Here is a 22,034-nt window from a genome sequence, read left to right on the forward strand (position 1 = left end):
AAGGGAGAAAAGTGATAGCAATGAGGAGATTTAGTCCTGGTACATGAAGATATGAATCGCTGGCTTGATGTCTGCAAGTGCCTGGCACAAGCAATCAACCCAATGGGTCGCAGATGAGCATGATTACATCACTGCTTAATTCAAAAGGATCTGTCAAACAAACTAATACCCATCTCAGCCCTAAATCTCAGCGGCGGTTGAAGGATTTCCAAATATCTCGAGCGCACTTTTCATGCTAAATTATACTCCTATTGTACAATGCGATTCAACATCGACCACAATACACAAACTATTCTCCTTATTGGTTCTGGCCATATGTTTTATGGTTATGCCTCTTATTGTCTCTTGGTTTCGTTCCCCATTGCGATGTCATTTCAAGATGCTGATCTCTAAATTTAATCCTCGATGATCTCATGTGCACAAAAAAGGTTCAAAGGTCAGCTATGAGCATCAATATTAAATTTCACACTTCCCGGTGGAAGAAAAACTGTTTTAAGTCAACATCCTCACTTCTTTATTACAAGTTATATGTAGAGGATCGGTGAGAGGGGAGTGAATTAGGATATTTAAAATTAATTGGTTCTAAAATTTTACAAGATAAATATATATCAATTTCTATTTAAATATATTTTAGATTTATCTAGTATGTCTATTTTACCGTTCAAAATGTTTGTAATCTATAGCCAATTCTAACAAACTACTCTAGGAAAGTAAATATATAAAGGTAAGTTGTAAGTATGTAAATGTGAAAATGTAAAGATGGTAGAGAGAGTAATATCAGTATAATAGATTTTTATCTCGTGGTATCGATAATATAAACGTTACCCCTAGTCTACGTTGAAGCAGCCATCTAGACTATAACTCTCGGACGGCACCTGGTCATAACCCTTAAGCCACCTAAGCCTCAAGTAGATTGAATCACCAAGGTAAGGTCTCACCACAAGCATCTCTTCCAGTCACTTGCCGACATCTTTAATTCGGAGCTTGGGCCACCAAAACAAGGGTCTTCTCGTCTTCATACAAGCGTCTTACCACTACTCTACACTAAGTTGGAGGGTCAACAAGTATGAGCCACCAAGGCTCACGATGCTGGCGAGTCACTAAGACTCTAAGATGTCGACATACCACTTAGTACAATATATGATCACTCCTTGATCCCCTCTCTAGGTAGCAACACCTATAATAATTCTCTCTAACCCTAATAGCACTAATCATTCCCTTAATCTTGTGCTTAATTGTCTTGAATGATTACTTTAACACTTTAATGGCTTGGATGTCTTCTCAAGAGTTTATGAGCTTCTCTGACTCTAGCACACTCAAATGGCCGAGTGAGGGGTATTTACAGGCTCAATGTTGCAAACTAGTCGTTGCTCCAATGGCTTAAACAAACTATGAACACTGGATGATCCGGAGTCAACAACAGTACCAACATCAGATCATCCAGTGTGTACAGTAGTAGCAACTAGCCGTTGGAACCCCACTCAAACTCATTTGTGAACGCCAAATATTCTTGTGTTAACTTGAACTCCGTCACCGAACTATCCGGTGTGTATACTTTAGCCAACTGAGCCAATTCTCACTGTGCATTTGTCCGGTGTGTCCTCTGATCACCGGACCATCTGATGTATACAATTTCTCTTCTTCTGAAAACCTTCCAAAAAATGCTCCGATGAAGCTTTCGGTATACACTCTCTAAGCACTGGACTATCTAGTGTATACAACTCTTCTGTCCACTAAAAGCCTTCTAGAAAATTCTCCGATGAAGCGTCTAGTGTACACTTCATCATAACACCGAACCATCCAATGAGGTCTTCATTTTCTTTGTTGACTAAAAACACTCTAGTGAAATATTTTATGAACACTGGACTATCCATTAAGTTATCTTTTTTGAGCACCGGACCATCCAGTGAGTGCAATTTTTCCTGAACTCGTCCGATTCAAACTTTCTTGAGTTCAGCTTTGGTGACTTCTTCATATATTGCATCCATGAGACCTACTAAAGTATATACTTGACAAACATGTTAACCCTATTAACTATGTTGCATTAATCATCAAAATCGCATGCATACCCTAATAGGGCCATGTTCACTACAATCTTCCTTTTTTGTGGTGATTGATGACAATACAATCAACGCAAGTGGCAAAACATAGATGATACCAAATGTAAAGTGCATAAATAATGAATGACAACAATTATAAAATGCACAAAAATTTACTACTTTGTTTGGATGCATGGTAAGAACAACTAATAATACCAATTGTAAGAAAAATCAATTATAGCAATTGAAAATGAACTAATTGTATGGGAAAGATCTCATCTTTATTATACCTTGTTCTTACCTTCACTTTATCCCCTTTTTGTTGTGACTGTCATGGAGATAATTCTCTCCCTTTCTCCATTGTCACAATCTCTCTTGATCGATCCATACAAGAACTCTTTGATTTTTGCACGCTTCTTGTCTTGATATCACTTGTAATCCTTTTATGCACGCTTCTTGCATCATGTTTCTCCCTTTGTCAACAATCTTCAATAATCTTGCATCATGCAACTTGAACTTGCTTTGGCCATCAAAATTCTCCCCTTTATCAACAATCTTAAAAAGGGTACAAATATATGTTGAACTCAAGGGAAAATATTAGAGCATATGGGAGAGATCTTCATGAACCATGATCCAATAAGATGATACTACTTGTAGGCATCTAATTAAAATGTATGATACCAACTATGCAATTGAAATGAGCTATGTGGGTACTATTTGAAATGAAAATATATTTATCATAATTCATGAAAACAACATAACATGGTCTACACACCCCTTATATGTGTGCACACATATAATGAGAATAAAACATATGCACAAGTAGAGAATATGATAAAATAGGAAGTTTAAGCCATATTATATATGGAGGTAGCTTAAATGATCAAATGAATTGAAAAAATACCAATTGATGAATAACCATTCTATACCTCCGGGAACTTGTAGATTACTCCATGACACTACAAAAGATATCCCTTGCAACACATGTTAGTCTTAAAATCACAATTCATATGATATTGTAGCAAACATAGCCCTTTTAGGGCAAGTATGTGATTTTGGTTATTATTAACAATATAATCAATGAGACTAACATATTTTCTAGTATATGCCTTAGTAGCTCTCATGGATGTAATACATGAAGAAGTCATCATAGCTGGGATAAAGATTGATTGAATTGGAGAAGTGTTGGGGAACGGGTAGGCTACGCTAGCACAAAATAAATTTTCTCTACCGCATTCAACTAGGAAGCCATGAGAGTAGGGGATCATGAATCATTACCACTTGACGAGCAGTGCAGCGGAAGAAGAGTTGGAGCAAACCAATCCAACGTCGTGCGCGTCAAGTAGTCGATCGTCAACCTCGTCCCGAGCACCTTCCGAGTACTCGCGAGTACGTCCCGAGTACTCCCGGGCACAACCCGAGTACCTCCGAGCACGTCCCGAGCACCCCCGAGCACGTCCCGAGTATCTCCGAGCACGTCCCGAGCACCTCCGAGCACGTCCCGAGCACCCCCGAGCACGTCCTGAGTACCCCGAGCACGTCCCGAGCACCCCCGAGCACGTCCCGAGTACCCCGAGCATGTCCCGAGCACCCCCGAGCACGTCCCGAGTACCCCCGAGCAGATCAGCACAGCAATAGTAGCAGCGCCTCTACGGTATCCACACGTACAAGGATGGAATCGCCGTGCACCGGTGTGCTAGCACCGCGCGCCCGACTAGGGTTTCGAAGGGAGTTCGGGAATAGGAGGCGGCCAGGGTTTTTGGTGGTAAGATCTGTTTTTCCGAAAAAACTCAATGCGCCTTGGCCCCTGCCTATTCTTATATAGAGCACGCTAATGGGCCTTTAATCAACATTAAAGCCCATTATGACTCTAAACCCTAATGGTCCTTTAATCAACATTAAAGCCCATTAGCAGATCCAATCCGCAAACTCGATCGCCTCTAGGGCATATCACCAACAATCTCCCACTTGCACTAGTCAGTACAAGTTTTATATTCCATCCCCTTAAGTGTATGACCCGTTAGGTTCATGTGTAAACGGCCGCTATCCGGAAACCCTTTTCCGAATTGCAAGTCAATAGCGGTACCTAGCAGGACATATTGACTCCCAAATGCACACAAAGATCATATCGGCTGAACCTTGATATACTCATGCACCAATCCCTTTACCACACGATATCAGTCAAGCTCAAGGCGAGATTCGTGCCACCCTTGTGATAGCTCGACCATTCACTCGATCAAGTAGTGGATTCACCATGATTAACTCTTTAATCACATTGGCATGGCCATGCACTTTCCAATCCTACTACCTCGAGGGGCCCAGAGATATCTCTCCCGTTATTTAGGAGGGGTAAATTCCATCTTGATCACTCACATCCCACGACATGTTTCATAACATACCCGAAAGCAACCTTTATAACTACCCAGTTACGGAATAGCGTTTGGAAGCCCCTAAGTGTGTTACTACACATTCTGGAATCAATGATGATCTCAGGTCAAAGGATTCTGTAGGTACACCATTTGAGATAACAACTGATGGCACATTAAAAATAACAATCCCAGCAGTATCTCAGGGTGGGTCTATCCAACATCATGTTCTCTAACATGTGTCCACATTACTAATTTGATATCTCCATATCTATGATCCGTGAAATATGATCATCATTCAGTCAAATGTGCTAATCTATAAATCATTATTGTCCCACACAATGATATGAGATTAGGGACTATTTAGAATAACATCATAAAAACAAAGAGTTTCACAAACAAGTCACATACTTGCTGATCAATGTAAATGATAATTATTCATGGAACCAGATAACAATTATCCAAAAGTACATTAGCATAGACAGAACACATTCTCTCACATGCACTAGAGTCTATCCCGCAAGTATCTAATACCCATAGAGCTCAAGTGTGCCTCATGCTTGGGCTGTGAGAGAGGCTTCGTCAACGGATCAGTAATATTCGAATCCGTGTGCACCTTGCATATTTTTACATCACCTCTATCAATAATCTCTCGAATGAGGTGATAGCGCCGAAGTATGTGCTTAGACTTCTGGTGCGACCTAGGCTCCTTGGCTTGTGCAATGGCACCACTATTGTCACAATAGAGGTCCATTGGACTGGACGCACTAGGGACCACACCCAACTCAGAAACAAATTTTCTGATCCAAACAGCCTCTTTTGCAGCTTCCGAAGCTGCGATATACTCGGCCTCCATCGTGGAATCAGCAACCGTTTCTTGCTTGGAACTCTTCCAACTCACCGCACCTCCATTAAGGCAAAACACAAAACCAGATTGCGATCTCGAGTTGTCCTTGTCGGTTTGGAAGCTAGCATCGATGTAACCATTTACAACGAGCTCCTCCTCACCTCCATAGACTAGGAACATATCCTTAGTTCTTCTCATGTACTTGAGGATACTCTTTACTATAGCCCAGTGACATTCACTTGGGTTCGATTGATATCTGCTCGTAATACTTAGAGCATAGGAGATATCTGGGCGTGTACAAAACATAACATAAATGATGGACCCGATAGCAGAAGCATACGGGATCGCACTCATCCTCTCGAGCTCATCAGATGTCAAAGGACATTGATTTTTGCTGAGAGTGATGCCATGTGACATTGGCAAGAAACCTTTCTTGGAATCCTGCATATTGAACCGATTCAATACCTTGTCAATGTACATGCTCTGGCTTAATCCGATTAGCCTTCTCGACCTATCTCTATAGATCTTTATGCCCAATATGTATGCTGCCTCTCCTAAATCTTTCATTGAGAAACTCTTTTGCAATGAAGATTTGACAGCATCGAGCATTGGAATATTATTTCCGATCAATAATATGTCATCCACATATAAGACCAGAAACACAAGTGCGCTCCCACTAGTCCTTTTGTAAACACAAGGCTCTTCTTCATTCTTGATGAAACCAAACCCTTTGATCACTTCATCAAAACGAAGATTCCAATTCCGAGAAGCTTGCTTTAGTCCATAGATGGACTTTTGCAGCTTGCAAATCTTCCCAGCATTTTTTGGATTGACAAAACCTTTAGGCTGTGTCATGTACACATCCTCACTTAGGTTTCCATTAAGGAAAGCCGTTTTAATATCCATTTGCCATATCTCATAGTCGAAATATACAGCAATTGCTAGGAGAATCCGAATAGACTTTAGCATTGCGACGGACGAAAACGTTTCATCATAATCAACACCTTGAATTTGCCTGAAACCTTTCGCCACCAATCGTGCCTTATAGATGTGAACATTTCCATCAACGTCTATCTTTTTCTTAAAACCCCATTTACACTCGATAGTTTTCACACCATCAGGTGGATCGACCAAGTTCCAAACTTGGTTTTCTCGCATGGATTCTAACTCGGATCTCATGGCTCCAAGCTATTTTTCAGAGTCTGGTCCCACCATTGCTTCCGAGTAAGTCTTAGGTTCATCATTGTCCAACAATAATATGTCACGCTACTCTGTGGTTAGGAACATAAACCGCTCGGGTGCACGACTGAACCTTTCCGACCGACGTGGGGCTGGTGCCTCGACAACAGGTTCTGCAACATCTTGCATACCGAGTTGTGGTTCAATAGGAGCTGAAACACTTTCAAGTGGTTCCCGAATTTCTTCGAGTTGCACCGTGCTCCCACTAACTCTCTTCGCGAGAAACTCTTTCTCAAGAAAGACACCATTCCGGGCGACAAACACTTTGCCTTCTTCCCGGTTATAGAAATAATATCCTTTGGTTTCCCTAGGATACCCCACAAGGAAGCATTTATCAGATTTGGGAGTGAGCTTATCAGACGACAAACGTTTTACATAAGCCTCACAACCCCATATCTTAAGGAAAGACAATCCGGGACGCTTCCCGGTCCATATCTCATATGGTAATATGAACAAGGGTTCCCGATCTTCCGAAAGGTTCTGATAACTCTCGATTTGGTGGAAACAAGACACAAGTCGATCCGGCTTCCGAACAACACGATCCGAAACCCCGCAATCGCAGCACCACGTCTCCTCTGGTTATCAACCGGCGTTGCACGGTTGACCTCACCAAGAAGGATAAAATCCTTGCCTGTGAATCGAAGAACACAAGCAAGAACAAGGAAGAATGCAACCAAATTGCAGATGAATGATTAATCTCACGAGTTGGGGTCTCACAAACCGACGAAACGGTGAAACTGTTCTTGACAGAATAATCTAAGCAAAACCCACCCTAACGAGAGCGGCAGCGGCTGATAATAAGGGTCTAGGGTCGTCACACCCCCTGGTCACGCCCCCCTAATGGGCTCAACGACGATACACGGCCCAACGGACCAAAAACGGTGACGCAGCACCGGGACAGATTCTGGACGCTGACTTGTTTCGACGTTTCCCGTTGACTCGGAAGGAATTTGGACCTCAAACCAACGCCATTGGTTTCCTTATGAAATTATCTTTCCAACCATATGTGAATTGTCGAAAACGGAGTCCGGATGCGTCCTGGGCGTCCGTTTTACTGCTCGCTGGTCCTGGAGGTCAGGCTGATTCGGACTCGAGTTGGACTGGACCTCCTGCTGTTGTTGGACGTCCTAGCTGCTCCTCCACGCCTCCAAGCCTTCCTCTATGTGTCTCCTTGTCCTCTCCATGATTCCTAAGCAACACATAATCATTAGGTAGTAATCTATTCTCAAAATTATATAAAGAGTTGCTTAGGAACGAGCTCACCTCTAAATTTAATTGTCGTGCGCGAGCTCTTGTGATTGGACCTTGAAAGTTCAATGGAGGATCATTGTATGTATCCGAGGGAGTGATGTCCTCATCATCCTCCCCCTCTTGAATTGGAGTCGTCCTCGACTCAAGCTCATCATCGGCTCCCAAGTAAGGTTTCAAATCTGCAATGTTAAAAGAAGGACTAACCCCGAACTCGGGTGGCAACTCAAGTTTATATGCATTATCATTTATTTTCTCAATTATCTTATAAGGACCAGCAGCTCTTCGCCATTTCGATGCGAAAAACTCTGTGACTTTTCTGAAAACGGAGTTCGTACGCGAAAGTTATGCCCGATTTGAGAAACGACTCCGAATTAGAGGACAAAATGGGAAGAAAGTGGGGAAAATAAACGACGGAGGCTAGGGTTCAATGGAGGATCATTGTATGTATCCGAGGGAGTGATGTCCTCATCATATGGTGTCCTCTCTACAGCCTTAGATGGAACCCTGTTTAACATGAAAGCAGCAGTTTCTAGAGCGTATCCCCAGAAGGACAATGGAAGATCAGATTGGCTCATCATCGACCGGGTCATGTCTAACAAAGTTCGGTTCCTCCGCTCGGACACCCCATTCCATTGTGGCGTACCTGGTGGAGTCAATTGTGGAACGATTCCACATTGCCTAAGATCACCAAATTCATGGCTCAAATATTCACCTCCACGATCTGATCGCAGAAATTTAATTGTCTTGCCTATATGATTTTGTACTTCATTCTGGAATTCCTTGAACTTTTCAAAGGATTCAGACTTGTGCCTCATTAGGTAGATGTAACCATATCTACTAAAGTCATCGGTGAAAGTAATGAAATACTGAAAACCACCTCTAGCTGTAGAACTCATCAGTCCACATACATCTGTATGTACTAGGGCCAATAATTCATTTGTCCTCTCACTTCGACCAGTGAAAGGCATCTTAGTCATCTCGCCAAGTAAACAAGACTCGCATGTATCAAATGATTCGAAATCAAATGAATGTAGAAGACCATCTTTATGGAGCTTCTGCATACGCTTCTCATTTATATGACCTAATCGATAATGCCAAACAAAAGTGGGATTCAAATCATCAAGCCGAGGCTTCTTTGTATCAATGTTATAAATAGTTATATCCTCAAGATCCAATATATATAATCCATTTACTAATGGACAATTACCATAGAGCATACCATTCAAAAATATCGAACAACACTTGTTCTTTATTATGAATTCATAACCATCTTCTTCCAAACATGAAGAAGAGATAATGTTTTTGCCCAAGGCAGGAATATAATAACAATTATTTAATTCCAAAACTAATCCTGAGGGTAGCGATAAGGAGTAAACGCCAACGGCCAACGCAGCAACTTTTGCACCATTGCCGACACGAGCATCCAATTCGCCTCTTGCACACTTCCTAGTCCTTTTCAGTCCCTGTAACGATTTGCAAGTATGAATCATTGATCCGGTATCAAATACCCATGAATCATCAGGACGAGTAGCAAGATTAATTTCAATAACATTTATACCTGAAGAGGAAGTCTTACTTCCCTTCTTTTTTTTTGAGTTCTTCCAAGTACAATTTGCAGTTCCTCTGCCAATGACCAGTCTTATGGCAGTGGTCGCAAGTGTCAGAAGTGGCAGGGCTAGCCTTGGGCTTTCCAACAGGTTTAGGCTTAGAACTCGAGATCTCATCCAAAGTTTTAGCCTTGCCCTTGCGCTTTCTCTTCTTGCTATCCTTTTGAACCATCATCACATGACTAGAGCTCTTCTTAATGCTTTCCTCAGCAGTTTTTAGCATCCCATGCAATTCAGCCATGCTTTTCTCCATGCTGTTCATATGAAAGTTCAAAATGAACGGCTCGAAGCTCGCAGGGAGCGACTGGAGAATTACATCCATAGCCAACTCAGGGCTAAGGGGAAAACCAAGTTTTTCCAGGCTCTCAATGTAACCACTCATTTTGATCACATGAGGACTGACTGGACTGACTTCTGTTGACCTGCACGCAAACAAGAACTTTGAGGTGTTGTACCTCTCGGCCCGAGCTTGGTTCTCAAACATGCCTCGGAGTCCCACAATCATATCATGGGCATCCCTGTTCTCATATTGCTTCTGAAGCTCAGAGGACATACAGGCAAGCATGAGGCAGCTAACATCCAGTGAATCGTTGGTGTGCTTCTCATAAGCCCTCCGATCTGCGGCAGGAGCATTATCAGCTGGTTCATCAGGATAGGGGACCTCTAGAACATATTCCTTTTTCTCTTGTTTGAGAACAATTCTCAGATTTTTATACCAATCAATAAAGTTTGTTCCATAAAGCTTCTCTTTTTCAAGAATTGATCGCAAATTAAAACTGGAAGTGTTACTAGCGGCCGGTGCCATAATCTACAATAGAAAATGCAGGTTCAGCACTATGCCTATGTGAATCTTCTATTAAACAATTTAACAAAAGATACTCCACTATATGTGTTTTCCTCTAACAACATATAGAGGATCAAGATCCATATTCAACTAAGTTCTAGTGAGCTTTGGCATCATTGCTAGAAACTTAGTGACATAGGTAAGCAACGCCTTGCTAATCACATCCCTATGTGACTCTTGTTTGTTGGGTGGCATCGAATGCTCCGGCGCCCAACACCATGCCCCAAAGCCCAAAACCGTTTTGATAGCTTTATCAAGTAAACCAATACTATGCGTGTGGATGTCCGACATCCACTCTAACTAGTTAAGATAAATGATGGCACCCTGCTTTGGCAGACCTACCACACAATGATCAAAACATTTGTAGGTGCAGCTATTGGAAGGGCATCAATTACTCTTGATTTTTCTGAGGGAAACTACTCTATCATGAAAATCATATCCACCACATATAAAATATGAAAGAATAGTATGACAGGAACATAAAAACATCACAGGCAATCATATTAACTGTGACATAGTATGGCCCCTTCACATGGTGATCTTCATCGCCACGGTTCCTGTCCTCCGAGTCATCATGCTTCAAATCTCCATGATCTTGTTCTAGTCTATTACACCTAATAGCACTAGATAAATTACATGAGAAGAAGCATCACAAGTTGACACGCAGGCCGTTATATAATAACATGACAGCCTTGGGCTGCAATTAACCATGACACGCAGGCCATGAAAAATTACACACATGCATCACATATCACAAGGCCATACCAGTCACAACATTCTCTGCAAAAACGAGTTAAGCGTAGAATCGAATTCTAATGTCGCGAAGTGCTCATGTTATTACAACAATCTATGCGTGTACGCGACGGGATTGAATTGGAGAAGTGTTGGGGATTAATTGAATTGGAGAAGTGTTGGGGAACGGGTAGGCTACGCTAGCACAAAATAAATTTTCTCTACCGCATTTAACTAGGAAGCCATGCGAGTAGGGGATCATGAATCATTACCACTTGACGAGCAGTGCAGCGGAAGAAGAGTTGGAGTAGACCAATCCAACGTCGTGCACGTCAAGTAGTCGATCGTCAACCACGTCCCGAGCACCTTTCGAGTACTCGCGAGTACGTCCCGAGTACTCCCGAGCACAACCCGAGTACCTCCGAGCACGTCCTGAGCACCCCCGAGCACGTCTCGAGTACCCTGAGCACGTCCCGAGCACCCCCGAGCACGTCCCGAGTACCCCGAGCACTTCCCGAGTACCCCCGAGCACGTCCCGAGTACCCCCGAGCAGATCAGCACTGCAATAGTAGCAGCGCCTCTACGGTATCCACACGTACAAGGATGGAATCACCGTGCGCCGGTGTGCTAGCATCGCGCGCCCAGCTAGAGTTTCGAAGGGAGTTCGGGAATAGGAGGCGGCCAGGGTTTTTGGTGGCAAGATCTGTTTTTCCGAAAAAAACTCAATGCGCCTTAGCCCCTGCCTATTCTTATATAGAGCACGCTAATGGGCCTTTAATCAACATTAAAGCCCATTATGACTCTAAACCCTAATGATCCTTTAATCAACATTAAAGCCCATTAGCAGATCCAATCCGCAAACTCGATCGCCTCTAGGGCATATCACCAACAAGAAGTCCCAGGAAAAATGACCTCAACGGATGTTCCAGTACTCTGATTGTTTTACACATCAAAGTATTTTTTAGCTCGAGGAGAAAAAGAAGAAAAGTACACCGGATGGTCTGGTGCTCAGAAAGTGTGCAGACCAGAGCATTTTATAGGAGAAGTGCAAATCTTCAGAGAATGGTTTGAACTCACGGGATGGTCTGGTGTTCAGAAAAGGAATACACCAAAGGCTTCATTAGAGTATTTTCTAGAAGGTGATCAGAGGTGTGAGAAGTTGTATACACCAGATGGTCCGATAATAAGAGGGTTATACACACTGGACTAATACACGGTGAGAAGTGGCTTGGTGAGGCTTGTGGTATTATTGAGAAGTAAAAACGGTGGCAAGTGACCGAAAGAGAGGCTTGTGGTGAGGTATTGTCTTGGTGGCTTGGTGGCTCAACCTACTTGAAGCCTAGGTGGCTTAAGAGCTATGACCGGGTGCTGTTTATGCCATCGATACCACATGATAAAAATCTCTTGTGCTGAGTTTGTTCTCTCTATCATCTTTACGTTCTACATTTATATACTTGCAACTTACCTTTATGTATTTACATTTCTAAAGTAGTTTGCTAGGATTGGCTATAGGTTGCAAACCTTTTGAATGGAGTAAACACACTAGACACCCCTAGAGCACATTTAGATAGAAATTGTTATAGGTTTATTTTGTGAAGTTTTTGAAGCCGATTAGGTTTTAAGTGTCCTAATTCACCCCCTTTTAGGACATCACCGATCCCCTACAATTGGTATCAGAGTCGAGGCTCACACCTTTTCACAAGGACACACCAATCCCAGTGGCATTTGATTTGTAGTCTCATTTTGGATCCGTTAGGCTTTACCCCCTAATGAGTTGTGACATCCAAGGTAGGGATGGATACCGCTAATGCTCCATGTTTTGATGGTACTCATTTCCTCCGTTGAAAATTTCTAATAACTTGTCATTTGGAAGCCAAAGATTTAAATGCTTGGAGAGTCACCGAGGATGGGATGAAGGAATGCATTACAAACAAGGAGAGACAATTCGATGCTTTAGCGAAGAGTATCATTTTATCATCTCTAAGCATTGATGCATTCGATCGAGTATATTTTCTCACTAATGCACATGATATTTGAACTAACCTTATTGAAATATATGAAGGCATAAAAGATGTGTGCAATAAGAAATATCATGTGTTAGTCATTAAGCTCAATAGCATCAAACAACTTCCGTATATAAGTGCTAATGACATGTACTCACGTTTAAATATTCTTGTCAATGAGATTAATGGGCTAGGTTTTACGCCAATTAGAGATGATCAAGTGGTGAGAATAATACTTCAAGCTCTTCTTCCAAAGTACAAGTTGGTAGTCTCTATAATCAACAACAATAATGATATTTGAAAGATGACTCTAAGCCAAGTTCTCGACAAGATCACTGCTTATGAAATGACCATGAACATGGAGGTTGAATCTTCCTCTTTATCTGGTGCCAAGAATCTTGCCCTCAGAAGCAAGCAAACTCCTCACCCACATATGAAGATGAGGAGGCAAGAGCAAAAGTCAAGCTCAAACGGTAAGCTCGATAACCGTAATTTTTGACCAGTTACCGTGGATAAATTGAACCCTGCTTCTCGCTGCTATCCCAAATCCTCCGTACACCCCCTTAAGGGCTTTTCCTAATCTCGTGCTCTTTGAAACGCACGAATTTTAGTACAGAAATTTTATAAAAATCAGTTTAATTTTATAGAAAAAAAAATACAGAATTAAAAAAATCCCACGTTTCTTCCATTTTAATATTTACGTTACCCCAAACTCTTGTATATGTATATGGGTTACTTGCAGAACCCACCAAACACTTTGACCTCATGGTGTAATGGTGAAAACGTGAGGATAAAACTTAATCTATAAGGTTTCAAATCCTGATCTAAGTGTAATATGGGCGTATTGGCGTGAGTTTGCATCATGAAAAAAAAACGTTTTGACCTATCCATACAGAAAGAAACCTCCACCTTTAAAAACAGCTCCAATAATTATAGATAATAGCTACCTCTTATTATGTAACATGAATAAATAAGAGAAATAGATATGAGTGAAGATGAAACTGATATGAAGAGTGATCTTGTTTTTTGGAGAGAAATCTTAAAGAACTCGCTCTTAAAACCGAGAAAATAAAAAATAACTTTACAAATTATAAGATATAAAAAATTTAAAATATAATCTTTTAAAAAATATGAAAAAATAAAAAATTGCAGCCGAAGATAACCATAAGCTGCCCTAGGAATCAACGCGTCGATGAAAATTTCCTCACCCGACGAAAGCCGCTACTACCCAGAATTCCACATGCGGGCCCCACGCTTCGTCCATAGGTCACTGTTTGAAAGAGGTTAAAACCGAAAGGAAAACCAGAGGAGAGAAAAGAGAGAGACAGCGGTCGTACTACGCCCCCGTGCTCCTCTTCCTCTTCCTCATCCCACCCAACCCTCCCCCTCAAATCTCCCGAACCCCGGCTCCGTCCCACCCAGCCCCGGCGAGATCAGATGCCGGCGCGCCGCTGATCGCGGAAGCGGGAGTGGAGGAGCTAGGGGCGATGCGGGCGAGCCGGCCAGCGGTCCACCCTGTGGAGGCGCCGCCGCCGCCGCCGACGGCGCCGGCGCAGCCGCAGGGGGAGGTGGAGGGCGTCGCGCACCCGCGTGGGGTACGAATGAAAGACCCGCCGGGGGCGCCGGGGACGCCCGCGGGGCTCGGCCTCCGCCTCGCGCAAGCATTCTTCGCAGCCGCCGCGCTCGCCGTCATGGCGTCCACCAACGATTTCCCGTCCGTCTCGGCCTTCAGGTCCGTCGGTCTTGCCCCCTTTCTTGAATCCCCTTTCCTCTGAAGTTTGACGCGCTGGAAAAGGATTGGTAGTGATCTAGCATGTTTCTTGCCTTGGAGATTTCTAAGCCTTGAGCCTCCTATGTCACAAAAAATTAGTTGTCTTGGTACCCATGGTATATGAATTCTATCTTGTGCAGTTGGTTGGGTGATGCCGTGATGTGTTTGATACATCATGAGCTTACATACTGAGTAACTCAAAAAGTTTTATTTCACAAAGGAAAAGGAAATTTTGAGAAGTATGGTTTCCTCGAAACTTTCTACTGCACCGACTTCCAGCTGAGCGCATGTGAAGGTGTAGAATTATGAATTGCTCAGTAAGCTTGAGCTAAATCAGTTTTCAACCTTTTCTGGATTATTAAGTCTAGAATACCACCGCACTATGAGGATAGTGGTGTGTTCGGCTTGAGGAATGGGTTGGTCCTAGTGCTAAATCATCCATCATGTTTTTCTTTGCTTGGAGGAATGGAATGAGATGGACATCATCACTTCATCTCTAAGCACAAGACTAACAGAAAAATAAGGAATACTCTCATCCCTCTAAAAGGCCTCTTTGGAACGCAGAACCGAATGTCACATGGTATGATATCTCACAGGATTCCGAAGCATAGGGATACTTGAGTTGTTGCATTTCCATAGATTACCGGAAAAAATCTAAAGAAATTTTGAGTAGAGAGAGAAAAAGAGAGAACAAAATGGACTTCTTATAGGAAAAACAAAATTAGTTTTGAGCCCATGTCTATTTTCCTGTGGATGCGTACCATAGGTCACTGTTTGAAAGAGGTAAAAGGGATTCTAAGAGCCTCAAGCTTTGAAGAAGAGGTGCTTTTTGGTTCTTTTGTTAGTGGCACCATGTTGATAAGATAAGAACATATATATTTTTCAATGTTTTCAGGAAAAAATTGTCGTTGTGCTCCTCATTTTCCCAAGAGACATACTGATAACTCTGCGATTAAATATTGCACATGTTTTAAATTATTCTGGCATCTTGAAAGAGGATTGGCAATTTCATATTAAGTTAGTAGCATGACCATATTCTTTCATCATGATATTACCTCAATTTTTCTTGCAGCATTTTCGGTTCAGATAAATTTTCTTATTATATTTAACTAATTAGCTTCAATCTTGTTTGCTGGTCATAAACACATCTGTGAAAATTAGAAGATCAATTTTTACAGGCTTAACACCTTTTAACTACCACAAAAGTCAATATTTCACCCTCAACTAGACAACTATCTAACTAGAACCTTCAGTTTGGAAATTGGTGCAAATAATCCCATCCTCCTAGGCCTTCAACTACAACATTCTTATATTGGTGTGGCATCTGAGTTAGCGGATTAGCTGATGTCGCCTGTGATGATTCAAGTGTCCAGGAGAGGAGGGCGAGGCTGCAACTTTGTGAGCGATGAGAGCATAGTTGTTACGGTGGCGTGGCGAGGCGCGACGACCCACCACCTTCACAACTTTACAGCTTCTATGGCGCGTGGCGTGGCGACGCCATACACACATCGGCATGGTGAATACACACATGTTTGTCTAGGATATTAACAAATGGCAATGTAAATGTAGCACAAAAGTTATAGTCTAGGATATTAGGAAATATAAATGTAAATGTAGCACAAAAGACAAATAGCAATGTAAATGTAGCACAAAAGACAAATAGCAATGTAAATGTAGCACAAAAGACATAACTCTGTCATCTCTCAAAGTTTCAAATCTCTCATCTCTCAAAAGTCATCCAATGCAAACTGCTAACATATCTACTTCTGCAAGTGCAATGTGCAAGTGCAAAATGCTAACTGCTAACATATTACATATCTAGTTATCTACTTCTGCAAGTGCAAAATGCTAACTGCTAACATATTACATATCTAGTTATCTAATTCTGCAAGTGCAAAGTGCAAGTGCTAATATATCTACTTCAGTACTTCTGCAAGTGCAATGCGCTATCACTCTATCAAATACTCCAGCAGACCAGCAGAGACAAGTTCAATGTGCAATGTGCTACCAGCAGGCTACAAATTCTAAGTGCTACTGGATTACTGCTGGAGTGCTGTACTGTGAGGACTAACAGCTATTGGCCTACTGCAGCTACCAGCAGACTAACAGAGCATATCATTATCAGCAGAGAGAAGTGAGAGAGCAGTGACGAACCAGGGCGCAGGGGTGGTGGAGGGCAGACGGAGCACTGGAGCAGGCGCAGGGGCGGCGGAGGGCAGACGGAGCACTGCAGCAGGCCTAGGGGCGCAAGGGCCGCGGAGGGCAGACGGAGTAGATCCAAGGAGCGTAGGGATGTGCCATTGCGGACAGCTCGGAGCACTGGCGGTGGATGGCTCGGAGCACTAGCAGCAGAGGGCAGACAACTCGGAGCACTGGCGGCACGTTGTGGCGGATGGATCTGAACAGGGGCGGCGGACGGCGAGGACCACTGGCAGCGGAAGGCTCTCGGTCTCTGCGGCGGCGGCGGTGGCGACTCGTGACTTGCCAACTCAGGCTCTAGCGCTTAGGTCAGGTCTCGGTCTCCACTAAACCCACTCGAGCTCTCGTCCCCCTTGGCCCCTTCTGACCCCCTTGACTAAACCCGTATGGTGGCCGCCACACAAAAAAGCACGCCACACGACGCCTTATCGGCGCCATGGTGACATCACGCTGATATGGCGTACACCATACACTCCAGCGCGGTGGCAAGGAGCCAAACATCGCCATGCCGCCATATCGTCGATATGGCGACGCCATGATAACTATGGATGAGAGTGGGAGACCTTTTTTGTTTTGTCGAATTGGCAGCCAAGTAGGCAATTTTTTGTGATATCATCCCAGAATGAATATGCCACTTTGAAGGGAGACGTTAATGGCTTATTTGCATTGGCTTTGATAGTCGAGGACAAAATTTTGAAACCAGCATACTGGCTCTTGTTTTCCAAAGTAGGTGTATTTAGGCTTGTAGTTGGTCACTTGATCTTGCATACTTTAAACTTTTCAAAAAATTACATTTGAAGATGTTGTAAATCTTAACACACTGAAAATTCTGTAACCCAATCCGGCCAGTGTCTGGTTTTTGACTTTTGACCATGGTTCAACTATATAAAACCCAGGTTGAGGGTGCTATTCAAATTGTGGCTTAGCTGAGAGCGAAAAGTGGACCTCCGCCACACTTGAGTGATGATGTGGACTGTTTCATTTTCTCACTACATGATGTTCTATATATCTCTTCAGCTACAAAATAAACTGATTATTGTTTTTTTTCTCTCTTTTGACCAGCTACCTTGTTGCGGCAGCCATTTTGCAATGCTTATGGAGCCTTTCACTAGCCTTTGTGGATGCTTATGCACTTCTTGTCAAACGTTCTTTAAGGAATCCCCAAGCAGTTTGTATATTTACCATTGGAGACGGGGTGAGTCATTTCATTCTAGGCTACTCATTTAAACAATCATCTGTCATTTGGTGTACATTCAAGTGTATGTGAGGACCATGCACACTTGTTTCTTTCCCCTAGAAGGAACTATCTCTGCTGAGAATGGTTTTTTTCCATGTGCATGCAAATACCTAGTTAATGACCTCTATGTTTCTTTCTAGATCACGGGAACACTCACGTTGGGTGCGGCATGTGCATCAGCAGGCATAACTGTTCTCATTGGTAACGATCTTAACATATGCGCAGAAAATCACTGTGCAAGTTTTGAGACTGCCACCGCAATGGCTTTCATCAGCTGGTTTGCACTCGCGCCATCCTGCATCTTTAATTTCTGGTCAATGGCCTCCAGATGAGGATGTAGAAGGCAGAAAACATAATATTTTGGATTGTTTGTGCACTGGTTTATGGTTTGTGACCACAGTACAGCTAATTATAATACAACCAGGAATTGATGAATGGCTTCGGAATGTAGCATGTGGCCGAATTGTGTGTACAAAATAGTGGAATGTTTTTCTTTTTGTATCGGAGAGGGATGTTCTAAAGCTCTGCAATTGTTGTTCTTTAAACCCTTGTATGAGGCTTCTTGTAACCTGGAATGTAGCATATATAGCTTGAGATAATGGCTTTTCTGTAATTTTTTTCACTTGCGTCTTTTTATTTACAGCATTTTGATCTTTGGTCCATAAGAGGCAGTTGAGTTACCACTTATCAACACCCATGCTAATTTTTCTTTTTGATCAAGGATGATATTTTTACACCCCCGGTTAAGTTAGGATCAAACTCAACTACCGAAGATCCATGCTGATATTGAATCCAAGTTTCAAACTAATTACAATTTTAACATAGCAAACACAGTTTCGCGTGCGATTTTAACATAGCAAACACGCTTTCACGGGACAGACTCGGCAATGCCAGCAGAGAAACACGTTTGCTCCTATGAAATTCACGCATTCCATATAGTTTAATGCGTGAGAGAGGAGGCTCAAAACAAATATAGCTTACATGGTGGTGCCAACAGATTACATAGCATCTCAGTAACCTAATCACAGAACAGGTGGTGCCAACAGATTACATGGTTTGCACCGTCTAGTTAGCTGTAAAAGAGCACAAGTTACATTTCCACGCACAACTATCTAATATATACAGTACAACATTCTGTACAAGCTGCTCAGCAATAGGAACAAAAAGGCATCGTCAAGCATCTTCCAGGCCTGCAATTCTGCTGCAAATTTGGTTCTTCAAGCGAAGCCCCTTGAGGTCTAACTCTGCTGCATATTTGGTTCTTCAAGCCAAGGCCCTTGACATGGGACTGACTGACTTCTATTTCTTCCCTACATGGAATACATTACACGAAGACACAGTTCTCCAATAATTCCCCAATATGCAAGTCATCCACCACGGTCCGAAGGATGGACCTGTTTGGTTCAGTTGCAACACACCAATGCAAACTATGCTGTGCATGCTGTTGCATCAAAGACCATCTTGAGATTGCACAATGTACATCCCAGTCCATATCATCATCCAACGATGCTTGGCTCTATGGACTTCATATGTTCAGACATATGCTGAAGTCTATGCTCTCCATTTTGTTTAAAGACAGTACAGTAGATCATCTTCTTTCCCAGAACTCAGAAAGGATTCAGTAAGACCATTTAAATAATGTGTTAAATTATAACGCACATGACATTAATTACCTACGCAGAGCAATCTAAGAACAGCACTAGAATAACATTTTTTAACCTATAAAGTCCAACAAAATTAACTAACCAGAAGATAAGATTAAAAAAAGCATAAATTAAGCATTTAAGATAATGAGAGATTGAGAGGAAATATCAATGCAACAACATGAATAGATTCTAATTGGTAATACCGTGAGAAGTACATATTAAATCGCAAACACACCTAATAAACTGCAGAAGCACTGCAACTCCACCAATCATTAGTCCCTCAACAAGTTCACTAAATCTTTCCGAACATGTAAAATGACTGAAAAGAGGAGAATAGTCGGTTCAAAATTGAGATTTTTAATGAGAAAACTAAACAGACATAGTTGATTGGGAAAAACAATGACATTGTTTATTGAGATATTTGAAACAAACTGTCATGGGTCGGGGTCTGGCCCAGCCGTGGCTCAGGAAGGCCTGTGGCACTGTTCACGTCTTGTAGCAACAGGCCCGCATTCCTAAACCGTGGTTACTTGTCAGTTAAGTTAGGAAGGATTATATTCGGTACTTTCTTGATTATTTCAGGTTGTAATTGCTTACTTAGGGGTAAAACTATCCTCTATGTATAAAGGGATGAAGTTTATCGATAAAGAGGAAAAAAGATTAACGGGGCAAAATCCTAAAACTCTCAAGCCTTTCTCACTCTCTGCCTTGCGTGCCACTTGCCCTAGCCGTCACCTCCATAGCCGCCACCAGTCTCATGGCCGTCATCCTTCTCCTCCTTCCCCATAATAATTAGTGCCCATCACACAAAGACAAAAATATTTTATCTCAAGGAAATGGCAAAAGTATTGAGATTTAACCATTTGATCAAGAGAGAACATAAAAAATGAGAACTGAAGAGTCACAATTTAACATGGACAAACAAAATTCCACATCCATATCTTTGTAAAGTGGATGCCACTACTGGTGATTAAAGAGTAGAATGCCATGACTGCCAGCATTTGCATAGACAATTAATTATTTAAAACCATCATTGGATCAAATTACATCAACAATGCTTTAAATACTAAAATCGCAAACTAAAAGAAATTAAATTCCAGGTGATGATTTGTTTTTGGTACAAGTAAATCTTATACTAGCAGAAAAATAAAATATTGTAACTTATAGGAAGAAAATTGTAATAAAAAGAAGAGTGAATTGCACAAAACTACAAGTATTGTGCTATTTGTAACATAAAACTATAAGTATTATGACTAGTAACACAAAACTATAAGTATTGTGCAATAATTTCACACAAAACTTGATTTTAATTGAATTCACCCAAAAAGTGATCTTATATTTCTTAAAAAATTCTAGAACATTTTGTACATGTTCTATAATTCATATGTAACCCATTTTAATTAGATTCATGCAAAAAGACTATGTAGAATTTGAATTAAAATTATCTAAAAATTAATACTTTTATGATTTCTAATAATTGTTAAGGTCTCAAATAAAATATTAAAAATCTAGAAAAACTCATTAATATTTTTGTTATATAATGAAATAATTTCTAAAATTGTTCCCGATCCTATATTATATGGTGAAAAAATAATTTCTTTTGTAATGATCTATTTGTTAAGAGTTATAAAAATAGCATTTTTAGTTTAAATTGTTCACACTATTTCAAGTGGATCCAATTAAAATGAGCTGCACATAAATTATGAAATATGTAAAAAAAGTTTTAGGATTTTTTTTTAAAAAACAGAAGATATTATTTAGATAAATGTAATTAAAACCAGATTTTATATAAAATTATTATACAATACTTAGAATTTTAAGTCAATACTGGTAGTTTTATTATGTTACAAATTACATAATACTTATTTTATGCGATTCTTTTATAGGAAGCTTGATCGCCTCCCATCCCCGGCGCTTCCCTCCACTCCAGTCCAACTGTTACGAAATGTAATCAAAAGATAATTGCCATCAGATTTTGTAATGGGTGTCTCCTCATCGGGAGAGGCCTCTTTTCTCTGTGTACGTATGTGACAAGTACAAGAAATAGAACATCCGATTCATTCTCTCGACTCTACTGTTTTTCCATGAATTCCAACACATCATCAGCGTGCATGCTCAAGCCCATTGCTCATCAGCCACCATCGGAAGAACACACGCCAGGAAGAAGAAGGAGATAGCATTGCAATTTGACGATAAGACCAATGGTAGATTCACCAAGAATGTATCCGATGTCTCTGGACGTAGCCTACCACC

At 41.6% G+C, this 22,034-nt stretch overlaps 1 protein-coding gene across 1 annotated transcript; it reads left to right on the forward strand.

Moving 5' to 3' along the window:
- Nucleotides 1–14,268: 14,268 nt before the first annotated feature.
- LOC133907549 (CASP-like protein 5A3) lies at nt 14,269–18,748 on the forward strand. Its single transcript, XM_062349610.1, has 3 exons — nt 14,269–14,660; nt 17,961–18,093; nt 18,276–18,748. Exons 1-3 carry the CDS (start codon nt 14,416–14,418, stop codon nt 18,465–18,467), a joined length of 570 nt encoding a protein of 189 aa, XP_062205594.1. The 5' UTR covers nt 14,269–14,415; the 3' UTR covers nt 18,468–18,748.
- Nucleotides 18,749–22,034: the final 3,286 nt, after the last annotated feature.

Source organism: Phragmites australis, chromosome 24 (assembly GCF_958298935.1).
Source record: "Phragmites australis chromosome 24, lpPhrAust1.1, whole genome shotgun sequence".
Classification (NCBI taxonomy): domain Eukaryota; kingdom Viridiplantae; phylum Streptophyta; class Magnoliopsida; order Poales; family Poaceae; genus Phragmites; species Phragmites australis.

Excerpts from the sequence above, each read along its gene's own strand:
- LOC133907549 (XM_062349610.1), top strand. The coding sequence starts at position 14,416 with ATGCGGGCGAGCCGGCCAGCGGTCCACCCTGTGGAGGCGCCGCCGCCG. Across the intron at positions 14,661-17,960 it reads CCGTCCGTCTCGGCCTTCAG|CTACCTTGTTGCGGCAGCCA; the intron begins GTCCGTCGGTCT and ends TCTTTTGACCAG. Across the intron at positions 18,094-18,275 it reads TATTTACCATTGGAGACGGG|ATCACGGGAACACTCACGTT; the intron begins GTGAGTCATTTC and ends GTTTCTTTCTAG.